General features: G+C 31.8%; 2 protein-coding genes across 2 annotated transcripts; both read left to right on the forward strand.

Annotated features, from left to right (window-relative positions):
* The first annotated feature begins 8,148 nt into the window (after positions 1–8,148).
* Positions 8,149–9,193, forward strand: LOC136987876 (ankyrin repeat domain-containing protein 7-like). Its single transcript, XM_067285642.1, has one exon. It carries the CDS (start codon positions 8,201–8,203, stop codon positions 9,167–9,169), a length of 969 nt encoding a protein of 322 aa, XP_067141743.1. The 5' UTR covers positions 8,149–8,200; the 3' UTR covers positions 9,170–9,193.
* A 1,645-nt stretch (positions 9,194–10,838) lies between these two features.
* LOC136987835 (G patch domain-containing protein 11) lies at positions 10,839–15,397 on the forward strand (the record flags this gene model as incomplete). Its single annotated transcript, XM_067285585.1, is given in 3 exon segments — positions 10,839–10,943; positions 12,044–12,267; positions 15,059–15,397. Coding segments are annotated over 3 exon segments (610 nt in total), but the record flags the coding sequence as incomplete, so codon positions are not given.
* Positions 15,398–16,058: the final 661 nt, after the last annotated feature.

Here is a 16,058-nt window from a genome sequence, read left to right on the forward strand (position 1 = left end):
ATGCCGAAAGATAATTGTGTTTCGGCGAGTTTCCTTCTCTAGACATGCACTTACATCGAATACAGAAATCTATTCCGCATACTTTAGCGGAATTCACAATTGGAGCTAAAATATAATCCAAACATATCTGCTGGTGTTCGTGAGACATTGTTTGATGTAATCCCCTTTCTTCGTTTTATCAATTAATCAAATTCACTGATATTGACGGATACTAAGAACTTAAAATTATAATAAATCTGCTAAATTTCGTCCTTATACGTGTATTATTCCGTCCTGATTTTACTGAAAATATTGCTGGAATAATTCCAGACACTAGCAATTGCATACACGTACTGTACATTCCAGTTAATAGAAAGTCTTCTAAAATACTTTTATACTATTAATATCTATAACGTTACGAAATGAGTAATATTATAAAATGGCATTTTATTCTTGTTCGATATGGATAAAGACATTAAATCTTTTGCATTGTCATACAGATTATAGAATTTTCCATTAAGAAGATTGAAAGACACACGTTAATGTTTATCCTATCTCTTCAGACGATTCTGTTATAGAAATTATCGATTGCGGCAATCGGTATGTTCTCGGATGATTAAATTGCATTTGCACTAATTTGCAGTTTGAAAATATTTTGTTTCTTTTGTAATTGCTGTACAGTTTTATATTATAAAATGTGTTCAATGAGGAATTCACCGTGTGTTAAGTATAGTAAAACGTTTGTGTAAAACGTCTAATTTTAAAGAATATTTTTAAAAACTCCAGTAACCAGTTGCTTAACTTTCCCGGCGACGTTTAAAACTGCGTGTGGCGCCATCTGTTACGATATTTTATTCAGAAAAACCTTTTATATTTCTAATCATTATGAAACGGCGAAAAGGTTAATTTTGAAGATAAGGGTGAATTTCATAAAACATTGTAAATGCTAATAACGAGTAAAATCGTCATTAAGTCCGACCCTACTGGAGATACACACGAACCCATTATCTACCCATCCCTCGACCTTTAACCACCAAAATTTAATAACATCAATCCCCCTATTATACAAACCTCCCAGCAAAATTTCACAAATTTCCGACAAACACCACAGGAGATATTAAGCTTCAAATACGGTGAACAAAATCGTCTCCCTCATTTACACACACATTAATATCCATGCATACAGAAAAACCTCCAATTATTTTTTAATTAATTTTTTTTTTTTTTTTTTTTTTGCATTTTGCGACGTTTCAAGGTGTCCTGGGTCCGAAAATGTAAAATCTGGGGGCTACTTTTCCTCTGTTATATGTAACAGCCAGGAAAGCAAAAATTTCTACGAAGAATTATTCATACAGACAGTATAATATTAGCTTTTAAATAGAAAGTGAAAGTTCTATATTAGTCTAACTTACGATAGTTAATGAATTGAGTGCTGACTAGCATGTGTTGTGTGGTAAAAAGTAGAACAATTAGTGTATACTGCGTCTCGTGAATGTTGGATTTTCATAAAGGCTATATTCTTTTCTCTCTGCATACGTATATATTTCGGCGATTTCAACACAGTCTTTGACACATAAAAATACATATTTTCTTCTATTGTCATTCTATAATTTGCCAATTGTCCTTTCTCTTGTAATGCACTGTATCATGGCAAATAAAACGTTTATTTTATTAACATTTTATTTGCCACGATATAGTATATTGAAAGTATGGAATTGAATGGTGTTTATCAGCAAATAAGCTTTAAGATGTTAATTAAACACACGAAAATAAACCTGAAAATTTCCACGTGGCCAACCCATTAGTCAGGCGCGAATTGCCTTTCAATCATCGGAGTTCAATGATTTTATGAACTCGGCCACTCGCGGGTTTTTATTGAGACCAGCTTCACATGTTCATACAATTGCTTCATACTACTAGGATGAGCTAAAGACACGTGAATATTTATTTACGTTACGTATAATCACAGCTTTTAAACTGAGCTGATGGCATAGTTATTATCTTTACCAATATAAATATAGTGTAGCCTAATATGAAGACTTTACATATTGCTATCACAGCACAAAACCTAATATGAATAAAGTAGTTCTGATGCATTTTTAAATTCCGTGTAAAAAATCCAGCAACGAGTTTAATTTTTCCGGCGAAAAATACTTATATTTAAGAAATACAATCTCTGAGCAAAGTATTAACAAAAAATCACAACTTTGTAGTATTTTGATATGTGTCCATCAACTCCTTAATATCTCTGAAACCAATGGTCCAATTTTGTCGAAAATTTTAAGGAGTGTTTGCCCCGATACAAAAACTTCCCTGAAAAATTTCAAAATTATGGACAAAAGGCAGAGGAGAAATAAAGCCTCAAATTGGGTGACAAAAATCATGCCCATAGAGAGGAGATAGAAATAGTCGAATTTAATGATTATTTTATTCGTTATTAGCATTTACAATTTTTATAAACTCACCTCTGCCCTCAAAATTAAGCTTTTTGTCAATTTATAATAATGAATAATATTTAAAGTTTTTTATAATAAAATCTCATAACAGATGGCGCCACACACAATATTGTTCATTAATATGATCAATATTGTAAGTATGATCAACAATATAAGTAATTTTTTAAATAAATTCTTAACGGCAGGAAGAGTTACGCAACTCGTTGGTTAATTTTTCAAAATTCAAGGAAAAAATTACTTCTTCAGAAAATGATTGAATATTCATAATATTATTAAAAGTTTTTCTGTATAGTATATCCATTTTATTTTCATCATTTTCTTTATTCAGTCAAAAGTTCATTCAGTCACATTACGGCGAGTTGTTAGTTTATCTATTTTCTTTGTAGGTAGTTTTACTGTTATCGAGCATTTTTGTAACTTTTTTCTGCTGTTCTGTCACAAAAACCTTATTCGTAATTACATTTTCTAATTTTGTATCATGTATAAAGAAAGAAAAAGTGTATTTGGTTTATTAAAAAAAATAATAAGATGATAACTTGCAATTACAGATGAGAATGAGGATAAATCGAAAATATAATTATTTTCGATTTAATTGATCCAGGTATTAAATAGAGATCTGTTTAAAACTGTTATATTGCTACATATTGTGAATGAAAGTTTTGTACATAATGTTCTGAGTATAACATTCTGTTCAATAAATTTGCATTTTACTGTTTTATTTTCATACATATGTAGGGCAATAAAAGTAAGAAAACCATAGCTTATCCTCTGATACATTTAAATAGCCATAGAAATTTAATCCAGATAAAGACAAGCTATTTTTAAATAGTTCATTAACTTTATCACTACATAATGTGTGCTATACGATTTTACTTGATTCGGTATAGTGAGAAATAGTATTTGGGATGAAATACTTTTGTAGTTTTGACATGAGAAATTACATTTCTTATGACATCATATTGGCTGTACATATTTTGGTAATTTATATAATATTCTGCACTATCAAAAGTAGAATATGAATAAAGATTTATTGATCGCCTACTACATTTGTCCTTTGATCATGTAGGCCTAAAACATCACTAACATGACTTTCTTTTAGACTCCATGTCATCACCAATCACTACCACTGTGAGTATTAAATAATACTGTCTGAACTCTTGCCATCCTACATTTACCTATTTTATTTGTCAACCTCTAACTCATCATCCTGTAATTACCTCTATGTTATATTGTGCTTGTAAATATGTTGAATATGTTGTCTAAATAGTTGGAATTTCCTCTTTTTCCTCTAACAGCCTATATTTGAAATCCAAGAACTACATCTACTGACTTTTAATCCCCTTCTCTAACTTGTTCCTAACTATTTGGCTCAACTTTAATCTCTCTCTATCGTTAATAAACACAATATAAATTGTGAATAACATATACCACAGCTCCTTTCTCACTGCAAACTACAATAATTTACGTAATATTAATAAATAAATAAATAAAACATATGGGCTTAACTTTGATAAACTCTAAAGCCACCGTAAATTCTAAATCTCCTTTTTTGTAACACTCTAAATCTATTCTATCTTGACACATAGTTTAACATTTCCACACATTTCCATAACCTATTCTTCCTGATTTAGAATTCTCGGGAATCCCGAAGGCATCGCATATTAATAATGCATCAATATATACAGGGATGTCGGGCCCCATTCCTCACCATCCTGCCGCACCATTGTGGGCCTGACCGTACCCATAATGGGTTTGAAAAAGAGGCCCTCTTAGTGTAACGTGACCAGACGTCCCGTTTTGAACGGACTGTCCCTTTTTAGAGTTACGAGTCCCGGTGTCCCCGAAATGAACTCTGGGACGCAAAATTGTCCCGTTTTCTGAAACCGCGCGAAAATTTGAGTAGTCGAGCCGGCCGGACGCGATTGGTGTGCGAGAGCAAACCGCGTCGTCGGTTGACGCGACGATAGTCGAGAGTGGCGAAGACGTCATCGCTCGCGCTTTGTTGACTAATTGTTTGGCAGATTTTTCGTTCGCCCACTTCTCGATATTTGTTTTGTTTTTGTTTGATGCTCGTGTACCTAGTAAATAACTTAAACTTCTTTTGTTTTGGAATCATAAGTTAAAATGCCGAAACGCAAGTGTACGTTCAATGTTAACTTACAAGCAAAATATCCGTTTATCAAGCAAATAAATACTCCCTCAGATGTCAGATGTGAAAAGTGTCGTACAGAATTTAGCGTTTCCCATGGTGGTGCCAGTGATATTGAACAGCATTTAAAGTCTGAAAAACATAAAAATGCCGATCGTACCGCCGCTTCGAGTTCTTCGATGTTAACCTTTTTCAAGAAATCGGACGCACCAACTTTAAAGGATTTGGATATCGCCGCGGCAGAAGGCGTCTGGGCTTATCACACGATACAAGAAAACCACAGTTTTCGCTCTAATGATTGTGCGTCGAAATTAATTCAATCATGTTTTGATCCCAAATTTACATGCGCGCGTACGAAATCAGAAGCTATTGTAGTAAATGTTTTGACGCCTACAGCAATGAAAGAATTAAAAGATAATCTTGATAAGTCCAATTGTATTACAATACTAAACGACGCTTCAAACCACGGTAACAAGAAAATATACCCTATTCTAGTGCGCTTTTTTCAACCTTACGTAGGTGTGCAAGTAAAAATTTTAGATCTCCAAGACCAACCAGGTGAGACTTCTGACATCATTGTCTGATTATTTAAACCAAGTGTTGACAGATAATAATTTGACAGCAAAAGTCGTGGCATTTTGCGGAGACAATGCCAACGTCAATTTCGGAGGTGCGGCTAGGCGAGGAACTAACAATGTGTTAACGAAATTGCAATCATCACTGAAAAAGCCATTGATAGGTATTGGATGTGGAGCCCATGTAATTCACAATGCAATAAAATCTGCTGCAGACAGGCTACCCTTAGATTACGAAAGCATTATTGTGAAGATATATTCATTTTTTTATATTTACACGATTCGAGTTGAAGCTCTAAAGGAGTTTTGCGCCGAAACTGAAACGGAATATCAACAAATGCTCGGCTATAGCAAAACTAGATGGCTTGCTCTTATGCCTGCCTTGGAAAGGGTTTTAAAAATGTATCAGCCATTAAAAAACTACTTTTTGAGTATTGAAAAATGTCCCCTGTTACTAAAAACTTTTTTGAAGATCCCACATCCGAATTGTGGCTTTATTTTTTACACGCTCTGTCAGCAAGTTTTCATCAAGCTGTATTGAAACTGGAAGGTCAGACTGTATCGGCAATTGAAGCTGCAAAAGAAATCAATCAACTAAAAGACAATTTGACTCAGAAACAGACCAATCAGTTTCTTCCATTTATGGTCCGTCAATTAATAGTGAAATCGAAAGATAATGTTACTGACATAGATGAAGACTTTGTGAAAAGGGCGGCTACAGAATTTTATCAAACAAGCCGTGAATATCTGGAGCAGTGGACTTGCTTTCTTACCAAAGAAATGGAAATATTTTATTGGGCAGATTTAAAAAAGGTCCCCGCATGGGAAGACGTTCAAAAATCTCTGGATGTATTAATTGAAAAGGAATATATTGACTGTAATAAAGATGCAGAAGTTTTTGACGAATTTTCGTTAATTTGTAACTACATTACATCGCAGAAAGTAACCGAATGGAATAATCTAAATGTTTCCACGGAAACTCGTTGGGTGAAAGTATTCAAACACTTTCAAGTCAACAATCTTCAGCATGAAAACTTTTCTATTTTAATTGAATATATTTTATGTTTGCCTGCTACAAATGCTCCAGTAGAAAGAGTATTTTCTATGATGAACAAATTGTGGCCATCTGAGAAGACCCAGTTACAAATTTCAGTTCTAAAGGCGATGTTGATAATTAAGGTGAATATAAAAAAACGTGCCAAGAGTTTCGTTCTTACTTAAAATCATCACCAGCTATATTAAAGCAAATTTGTTCCTCTAGTAAATATAAATATAACTAAACGTTTCGGGTATATATATTTTTTAATTCGTAACTTTTAAGCTAACTGACTTTTTCTGAATAAATAACTTCAAAAAAGTGTTTTTTTTTTTATTGACTACCTGTTAATTAACCTAATTAAACCAATGTCCCGTTTTGAGTCAAAAAATAAATGGTCACGTTATCTTAGTGCCCACAGGGCGGAAAAAAGCCTAGAATTGTGAAAGTGATAGTTAATAGAAATATAAATATTAACGATATTTACGAATAAATAATGTTCGAAACCGAATTAAAATAGTATTTATAAGCAGTCTTTTAAAAAGACAAAAGAAATAACTGAGTTAAAAATGAGAACATTTCATATATTAAAAGAATTTCGAATGTTCACAGCTGAATCTCCCTATGTTAGAGCCAAACTTTCGCCGCGAAGCGACTGCAACGCACGAAGTGGCAGAAATATTTATTACGCCACTATCGTAGCATTAGAACTATTGGCAGCTCAAGGACCAGTATATCTATCGACTCTGGTCTTATTATTCGATGGGCATCTGCTTGTTTCAACTAAGCGGTAGCCATTTTAAACACTTATTTAAAAATAAAGTAACCACTTATGCTAAAAGTTAATAAATAAATTTTGCTATAACAGTTATTTCTGATTTCGCTGCTTATATCGGAAGTGACGACAAAAACATTTTTACGCGGATATCTCTGGAATGCCACATTCCATCGAAAAATGGATAACACTTTTTTGGGTTAATAAAATTTTAAAAAATTAAGTAAATTATGTAATTGAAAATAATTTTATAGTATACATGAAATCAGAGACTGTCATAAACGTAAACATCCTTCAAAGGGGAATAAAAAAGAACAAAGTGTTCCTATAACCCCGAGGAAGTAGGAGCCGCTGTACAACGTCTTTTTATTTGAGTCCTTTAATACAATAATTTAATTTCCTGTAGCCCCTGCGGTATATATTTCGCCCAGTCCCCACGAACATATGGGCTGCTTTGGTCGTAATTATAGAAAGAAACAATATAAATCTTAGAAATATCAAAAAAAAATATCAAAATATTTTTACATAACATAATTAAAACGATATTCCTGTCCAGTTCAATTCAAAACATTTTTCAGCTTTATCATCCAGAAGTAAAATTTGGTTTAGTTTTAATTAGTATACGGCAAAGCGACACATGGGCGACACACTGCCTCCCGGGATGCCTTTCATGAAAAACTGGCCCCTATTTAGATATTACTATTGTGAAGAAAACCCGGAAACTCCACGTGGCCAGCGCGTTGGCCAGATGCCAACCCACGAGCAGTGTTCATTGGCCTTTGGTGAGTTCCACGTGTTTCGCTATTTACCTTCATCCGATCAATGAATATATTTGAATGTTTTTTCACAGAAGTTCGCAGCACAATTATGATACTCATCATACTTTCGGTATTTCATTAATGCAATATTCTCAGGAGCGAAAGTATGTTAAGTACTAAAGTTGTGTTACGAATATCATGTAAGAATGTTTAATTAAATATCTTCATTCCTCTAATGAGGGTAAATGCCGAAACACGTTATGAAATTAAATAAAGAATTTTAACAAAGTTGTGTCTTTTGGAAAACGATAAAATTATAGGAAACCAGGCTACTGGATATTATTTTTAAGTCGTTAAATCAGATAAAATATTTTAGTACAACAATTTGCAAGACAATAATAAAATATAACAACTGTTGAAACATTGTTCTGTTACTTTAGTTAGTTTCGGCTCATTTCAAATCGAGTAAAATATGTCTTCCAAGTTTTCCTTTAAGATATCTAATGCTATTGGCAAGAAATCGGAACAACGATTCAACTCCAAAGATTCTTTAAAGGAAGTTAAAGCAAAGAATTCTTTCTGGGCAAGAGATTTCGAAACTATTCAGAGAAAGTCTGCCTCTACCGCCAAATTATCAATTTTGTCTACAATTGATTCTACCTTACAAGCTCGGGAACAAAAGCGAACAAAGTCTTCCCTCTTACACATGGCGATCAGTCAGGGCAAGAAAGATATCGTCAGTAATCTTCTCAGTGAAGATCTGGACGTTAACGATCAAGATGCTGAAGGCAGAACTCCTCTCATGAATGCTGTGGAATATAAACAGTACGATCTTCTTAACTATTTAATCGAACAAGGAGCAGAAGTCGATCACATCGATAAGAATGGAAACACAGCATTGCACATTGCTCTCGACACAGGTTCGTACGATATGGCACACATTATCTTACGTCAATCGCCTAATGTTAACGTCGGGAGGAACGATGGGTTAACGCCGTTGCATTTGGCTGCAAACCTTAAGCAGGACAAAACTATTAAGAAGATATTACGACAAGGCGCAATTGTCGATATCAGAGACGAACAAATGAGAACCCCACTCATGTTAGCCTGTAAGAAAGGTCACTTGCCTAGTATTCTTCTCCTGCTCCAACGTGGAGCTAATCCAGCTCTCAAAGATAAACACGGATGGTCTGCCAAAGATTTTGCTTCTATCATGGGTCACAATAAAGTAATAGAAATGCTCAACTTATATGAAAATCCAGAACAAGTTGGGGAAGAAATTCATTTGGAAAAGAACGAAATTCAATGGAAAGAGAAGCGGATGGAAAATTCCAACGAAGCAGGAGACGTAAAGGCTGCATTGCCGAAAGAAGTTGAATTATCTCCACATTTATTGAGCAAACTTGAAAATATTGTGAACAAATATACTCTACAAAACTAAAACAAAATACTTAATCATTTTGATGTAATTTAATTAATGGTTGGTTAATATCACACTTTCAAAATTTTAAATTAATTTGCTATATAATAAGTTAAATTTTGAAAAATGCTTATTATTTAAATAAAACTTTGCGTAAGACTTACAAGAATTAGTTTCTTTAATTAAGTGAATTTACATAAACCAGCAACGAGTTGCTCAACTTTCTCGGCGACATTTAAAATTTTACTGGCGCTACCTGTTATCACATTTTATTTTAAAAACACTTATATTGCTAATCATTATAAAACGACGAAAAGCTTAATTTTGAGGATAAGGGTTTCATAAAACTTTGTAAATGCTAATAATGAGTAAAATCGTCATTAAGTCCGACCCTACTGGAGATACACAGGAACCTATTATCTACCCACCCCCTCGACCTTTAACCACCAAGATGTAATAACATCGATCCCCCTAATACACAAACCTCCCAGCAAAATTGCAGAAATTTTTGACAAAAAGCACAGGGGTTATTAAGCTTCAAACAGGATGAACATAATAATCGTACAAAGTTAACATCCATACATCCATACTTTTCAAGGTCCTCTAAGTTCAAAACTGTAAAAATCTTGGGGGGCAATTTTTGACCAATGGCCATACTTTTCCTCTGTTATATATAACAGCCAGGAAAGTAAAAAGACCTTTATTATTATTAGTTTCTATCATTTTGAAAATTTTTCAACGGCTCATATATATATAAATATATGTTAGTGAGTTAAAGAATGGATGAAGCTTGTTCCAATCTGGATCAAATTTAATCTTTCTTTTTTTATACTATTTTCGACTGCAGGAACTAAGAGATCCTCTTATCATGGAACCCATCATGGTTTCGGTCAGGCTCATAATGAAGACATAGTTAAGTAATAGAGAGAGAAGATATTGAATTTTTGGGGAAATGAACATTGGTTTCTTCAGTGAGAGTCAAAATTCTAACTCTAAAAATTCTTCCGAACTGAGAACACACGAAATCCATTTAAGTTTCTGAAAAAAAAATTGAATCAATATGTAAAAAAAAAAAAAAAAAAAAAAAACAGTATTCTTGCATTGGTTTTGATTTTAGAATAAAGCATTAGGCACTACAAACTACATAATAGATGTTAATTTTATCCATTATTGACAGTCCTTCGGAATTAGGTAAGTTACTATGGACAAGAATTGAAAAATGACTCGCTAACTCGATCTTCTCGTAAAAAATTATGTGGAATAAATTCAATTCAGGATCCCCAAAGTGGCGGAATATATTTTATTGTAAGACAATTCCTATATAGTGAATAGTCGAGGTTGTTAAGGCATCAGATTACCGTCTCGGGGACGGATCCGGAATCCGGACAAAACTGCAGAAATTTTTCGACGGGGTTCTGTCACATATGCGGCGGTCTCTTGAATTGAGGACCGGGCCGAACCCACGACCGATATGGTCCAGGAGGCGGAAAGATCAAAAGTAAATAAATAAACCGCACGATCAATAAAAAAAAAACATTTCTTATACTGAAAGGAAATCATATAAATCGTTCGTTCCCTAAGAAATACATTAATTTCTAAATTTATCTAGCAAATAATTATAATAAATTTTAAATTAAATTTTAATTTAAAAATAAATTATATTCGTTTAAGACGCTAGAGGGAGAGAAGTCGACGAATGGTTGTCACGTGGTTTATATAATTTGTTCTCCCAGTCGTGATTAATCGAAATGGATGAAATTGATTACATGTCCGATAACTTATTGAGTAATTGCAGGTAACTTTTACTATTTTCCTAACTGAACTTTACGTTTGGCAAAACTATAGATTTTTACCATTATTTACAATTTGTTTACGAGGCATCAAGTAGTCTTTAAATAAAAAGATTGTTAGAGCTTAGATTCATAGACTCAAAGCACCTTAACCAACTTTATTCCACTTGACAAAATACAATACATTTCGGCAAAACTGAAGTTCTGAACGATACGTTTTATTTAGATTCTTATAGATAGGTACTGTACAGTCTGTAGCTCTTATAATGTCCCAACTGTCTCATTCAGAGCTGCATTTGTACAGTACCTACTTTATGGCTCTTTACAAATAAAATACACTAAAAAAAAAAGTAAAATCACAGCTCGCATTAAGAAGAAAATGTGCAAAATTATCATTTATCGAGCAAAAGCAAACAAAATTTGATGCTTTTTCTTAAATTACATTATTCTGCAGATAATTCAGTATTAACTTTAAGTAAAACTTTAAAATTTTAACAACAAACTTTTAATCTCATTTTTTAAAATATTTAATACAAATATACTTAACATGTATGTAGAACATTATTACAATGAAAGGGTTATCACATACGTGAAACAATTAATGCCTTATGTATCTCCTAAAATGCATTTCGGCCCTGATGTTAATGGTCGTCGTCAGTCGAACAACTTTTAAATATAAGGCAAAAATTTTATCCTAATGAATTTATTGCAAGACTCGCACGTACAAAATGATAAAATTATAAAAATATTAACCATCAAAATGTTTAAAAACTATACACTCAGTTGTCGACAGCTTTACAATTGCACCATGAGCATCTTGACAGTATATTATGCAACATAGTGGGTTATCTAAAAGGGGTGTTGTTTTGCAGATGTTGCCATAAAAGAGCTTTATGGCTTTATTACTTCTCATACTTCACTGAGCCCCGACTACTTCTGGGGCTCAGTGAAGTATGATTGGTATTAGTTAGCTTGGATCATTAAGAATACATTGTGTCATTGAGATATAACTTTTAGATACAGTAGACCTCAATTCAAAAATATTTTGAAATATTGATTATATCAACAAAAATTAACTTTATTATTATTATTTTTATTTTTGTAGTGATGTTCGACCGGGTTTGATACATTCGCAGTCTGTCAAACGGAAGCATAAAATAGAACGGAAACAATTAGAAGCTAATAAGAAGAGTTTTACCAAACCATTGAAGAAATTAGAAGAAGAAAGAAGATTGGAAGGGTTAAATTCTGCATTAACTTCCAATAATAAAGGATTTGAATTGCTACAAAAAATGGGTTATAAACCAGGCATGGTAATTGGAAAAGAAGGTAGTTAATATATTAAAATTTTCTTTATCATCACTAACAATTTACTAAAATTTATCTTTGAGTAAATGAATTATTGCAATTAGAATCTCTTGCAACATCATAAAAATTCCATATAATACAATCATCTGCTGATTTTAGTTTCATTTTAACCTTATATATGTATTTACTTTTAAACAAATATTTTAAAAACATAATAATAAATAAAATTTTCTAGCTGATACAAGAATACATTATACTTTTGTGTTATTTCATAAGTATATATTATTTGAACTATTGATTGCAAATTTTTTTATTCTCTAGTTTTTATTAAATTTTATATTTTTAATTTTACTTTAAGAGAAGATCTACTTTTTCAATTAGACAATAGTTTTAATAACCTTTTGGAGTGTACTCTACCAAGCGCAATTATATTTTTTATACTTCATGCTAAAAATTTATTGCATTTAGTATATTAAATTTCCACAATTTTCTTTATTTATTGAATTGTTGGCATTTGCAAAAATTGCTGTTTTAAAGTCGTTTTAAAATTTATAAAGTCAATCAAATATGAAAAAATAACATAATTAATAGTATAAATGTAAGTAATTAATCTTTTAATATTTTTTTATCATAAAATGAGGAGAATAATAATTTATCAATATTTTGTTAATTGTGTTTTTCATTACTCTTATATCTAATTCTAAAGATTTTTACAATGAATTTTGTTTTTAATACTTTTGTATATTAAAGTATTAATGAACAGACTTTTGTTGTTTATTTCATAAAGTCTTTAAAATAGCTTAATTTCAAACATACATGGCTTCTTGAAAAAGATATATGTCTTGATACAGTAGGATCTTGATGGTTTAAGGCACTATCACGGTTAAGCCAAAGTACCCATACTCAACCAGAACTCATAAAAATTATATATTTGGGTGATTCGGATCAAATGTGTGATGAGACACCATACACAAATTGGCCAAAAGGCCTAACATTGGCTTTCAATTTATTGCATTTGTGAAGTGATATAGTTGCCTCTTCTGTATTGTACAGAACATCAATTATCTTAGTGATGATGACAGTAACATATTGCATTTATCATAGCTAAAGCAATATTTTAATATAATATAATGGATGTATCATTATTTCTGTTTTCCATTGTATATTGTTATAATATATATTGTATATATATATATATATATATATGTTACTGTGAATGACCAATATCTAGCAAATGTCGACATTCTCCGGTAAATATCAGCATTTGCAAAGTCGTTTCGTGTATGTACGAAATATTTGCTAAATATCAATATTTCTCACTTACACTGGCAAATGTCGACATTCAGCATGCACTGATGGTGAATGTTGAATAAAAATACAGTATTTTTATTACGTTAAGACAAAAATGCAACTTTTTAATACATCAAAATAGGAGAAAGCTTAAGTAACAACACATGTAAATAAACTGTTGAACCTAAAATGAACAGTACACTCTAAATCATTAAAGAAAGTAATACAATAATAAACTTATACATAAATTATGTGATTAATATTATACAATCTTATTTATTGCAACAACTTAAACTGTTATGGCACTTTGAATTGCACAAGAGTCCCTTGCTTTTACAACTACATTTATTCGTGGAACACTTCTTTTTGCAATGACAGCGTGCATAGCCTTGCCCTCCACTCTTCGAATTGGCTGCAGCTGCTTCTCTTAGTGATATTTCTTGAGAAGAAATCTCATCTATGGAAAGTAAGTTTTCTTTACAAATTACGAACTGATTACAGGTATAAAGCTGACAAACTGATCCCCAACTCACGGGATCAAAAGAACAAAAACGCCATCCAGTGACAAAGTGGGCAGTTTCCACCAAACCGTTGCCGGGAAAAGAGGTACGACCTTTGTCTATCTCCGGCTACCCACAAAGGATTTGGCAACAGACTGTTGCCTCTTTGTTGACATTGGCTTCTCGAGTGTGGTTTCGACCTCCACCAAAGCTTATCTGTGCTTGTCGGCGTACGCCGGCGATTGTTTGAATGTATAATAATATAACCAAATATTCAGTCTTTCACTGACGTATTTTGTATGTGTCAACATTCTCTAATTTTGGTTTTTCACAGTAACATATATATACCGTATATATTTCAAATTTCGATTTCAATAGTTCAAGCTTGTCTCATTCTCAATTAACTTGAACTATCAAGACTACTGTATGTGCTTTATATCACTGATTTAAAATGCCAGAATTCAAAGATTTGTTAAATTATAACAATCAATCCAATAATGGAATGATGAACATTCCAAAAACATTGATCTTGTATTTTTTGCCTTCTTGAAAAAGTGAGTGTTTGAATAAAATGATTAGTTGAACATATGGAGGTGTCACATTCCTACAATCAAACAGCCTAAGTTATTATTTATTATTTTCACAAGATAATTTATATTCTGAGATAATCATTTAAAATAAATATTAGAGAATATCACAAAATCTTTATAATTTATCCATACACATTTCTATAGGATTTTATTAATATATACCATTTTTAGTTTCTCTCATGTAAAAATCATATATATAACATGATAAACATCTGTTACACAGCCTAAGTGCAGCTTTTAAATTCAAATATTTTTTATGTTTTGATGTGTATTGCTAAAATTTATTAATAATTTATCAATGACTTTTATTTATATTAAGTAAAAATTATGTATGATCTCATATTTTATAAGTTTGCTTCTAATGTTATAGTTACTCTGTAAATAATTTAAAAAGAATTTAATTATAATATTGAATTAATTTTTAATTTACAGGAAGAAAAGATGCAAGTACTCATCTTCAAGAACCAATCAAAGTAACTATTAAATCTGATAGAGGAGGACTTGGAAGAGAAACGGAAATTAAAGAAAAGATGGAAAAACAAAAAGAAATGCTTTCAAAAAGAAAAGTTATAAGAGAAAAAGAAGTTGTTGCTTTACAGCAAAATTATCAACAATATATTCGTAATAAACTCTCGACAAAATTAACGCAGAGAGATTTGTGGGAAAGTCAAAGGATATGTGAACAGCTTGATAAAGAAAATGTAAGTTTTGAAATATATTGATGGTTTTATTATAATTTTAACAATTTACAGAAACTATTTCAGCTTTCCTGTTAGTTTCCTGTTCTTGATCTCTATTCAGTTCAAAATAATCTTATCACATTTTTTAAAAATCATTTTTATTCTATCATTTTGCTCCCTTCCACATGCATACACATATTGGAAGACTTGTAATTTTTAATCATCCCAACATATTTTCTTTACTCTTTAACAGTATTTTAATGAAAAAAGGCAAAAAACAAAAAAAAATTCTAGCCATAGCTAGTCTGTATGACATTTGCATATTCTCATCTTGGCTGCTTGGGTTTTCTTTGGATACTCTTACATCCCAAAGACATTAATATTAGATTAATTGGCATGTAAATTTTTCCATCATGAGTGAGTGCACCTTCCAACGAAATGGTATTCTATCCAGGGTTGGTTTCTGCCTTGAGCCAAACTTTATGAAATAGGCTATTTCAATTCAGATTTGCAGGTTGTAGGTACATACGTGTACCTAAGCAGATTGGAAAACAAATAAATGAATGAATACAAATGATTATAAAATAAAAATTTGTAAAGTATATAATAATCAAACAAATGCACAACAATAATGTAGTACAAAAGTGATCAGAATTAAGCCTTTTTCTCCACACCACCTACTACCATGACTGCCAATAACTCGCTGATTCACAAAAAATCGGGTAAATTATTGTCATATATTTAAGAAAGAT

This window comes from Centruroides vittatus, unplaced genomic scaffold (genome assembly GCF_030686945.1).
Source record: "Centruroides vittatus isolate TY-2023 unplaced genomic scaffold, ASM3068694v2 contig_1230, whole genome shotgun sequence".
Classification (NCBI taxonomy): Eukaryota; Metazoa; Arthropoda; class Arachnida; order Scorpiones; family Buthidae; genus Centruroides; species Centruroides vittatus.

Excerpts from the sequence above, each read along its gene's own strand:
- LOC136987876 (XM_067285642.1), top strand. The coding sequence starts at position 8,201 with ATGTCTTCCAAGTTTTCCTTTAAGATATCTAATGCTATTGGCAAGAAA.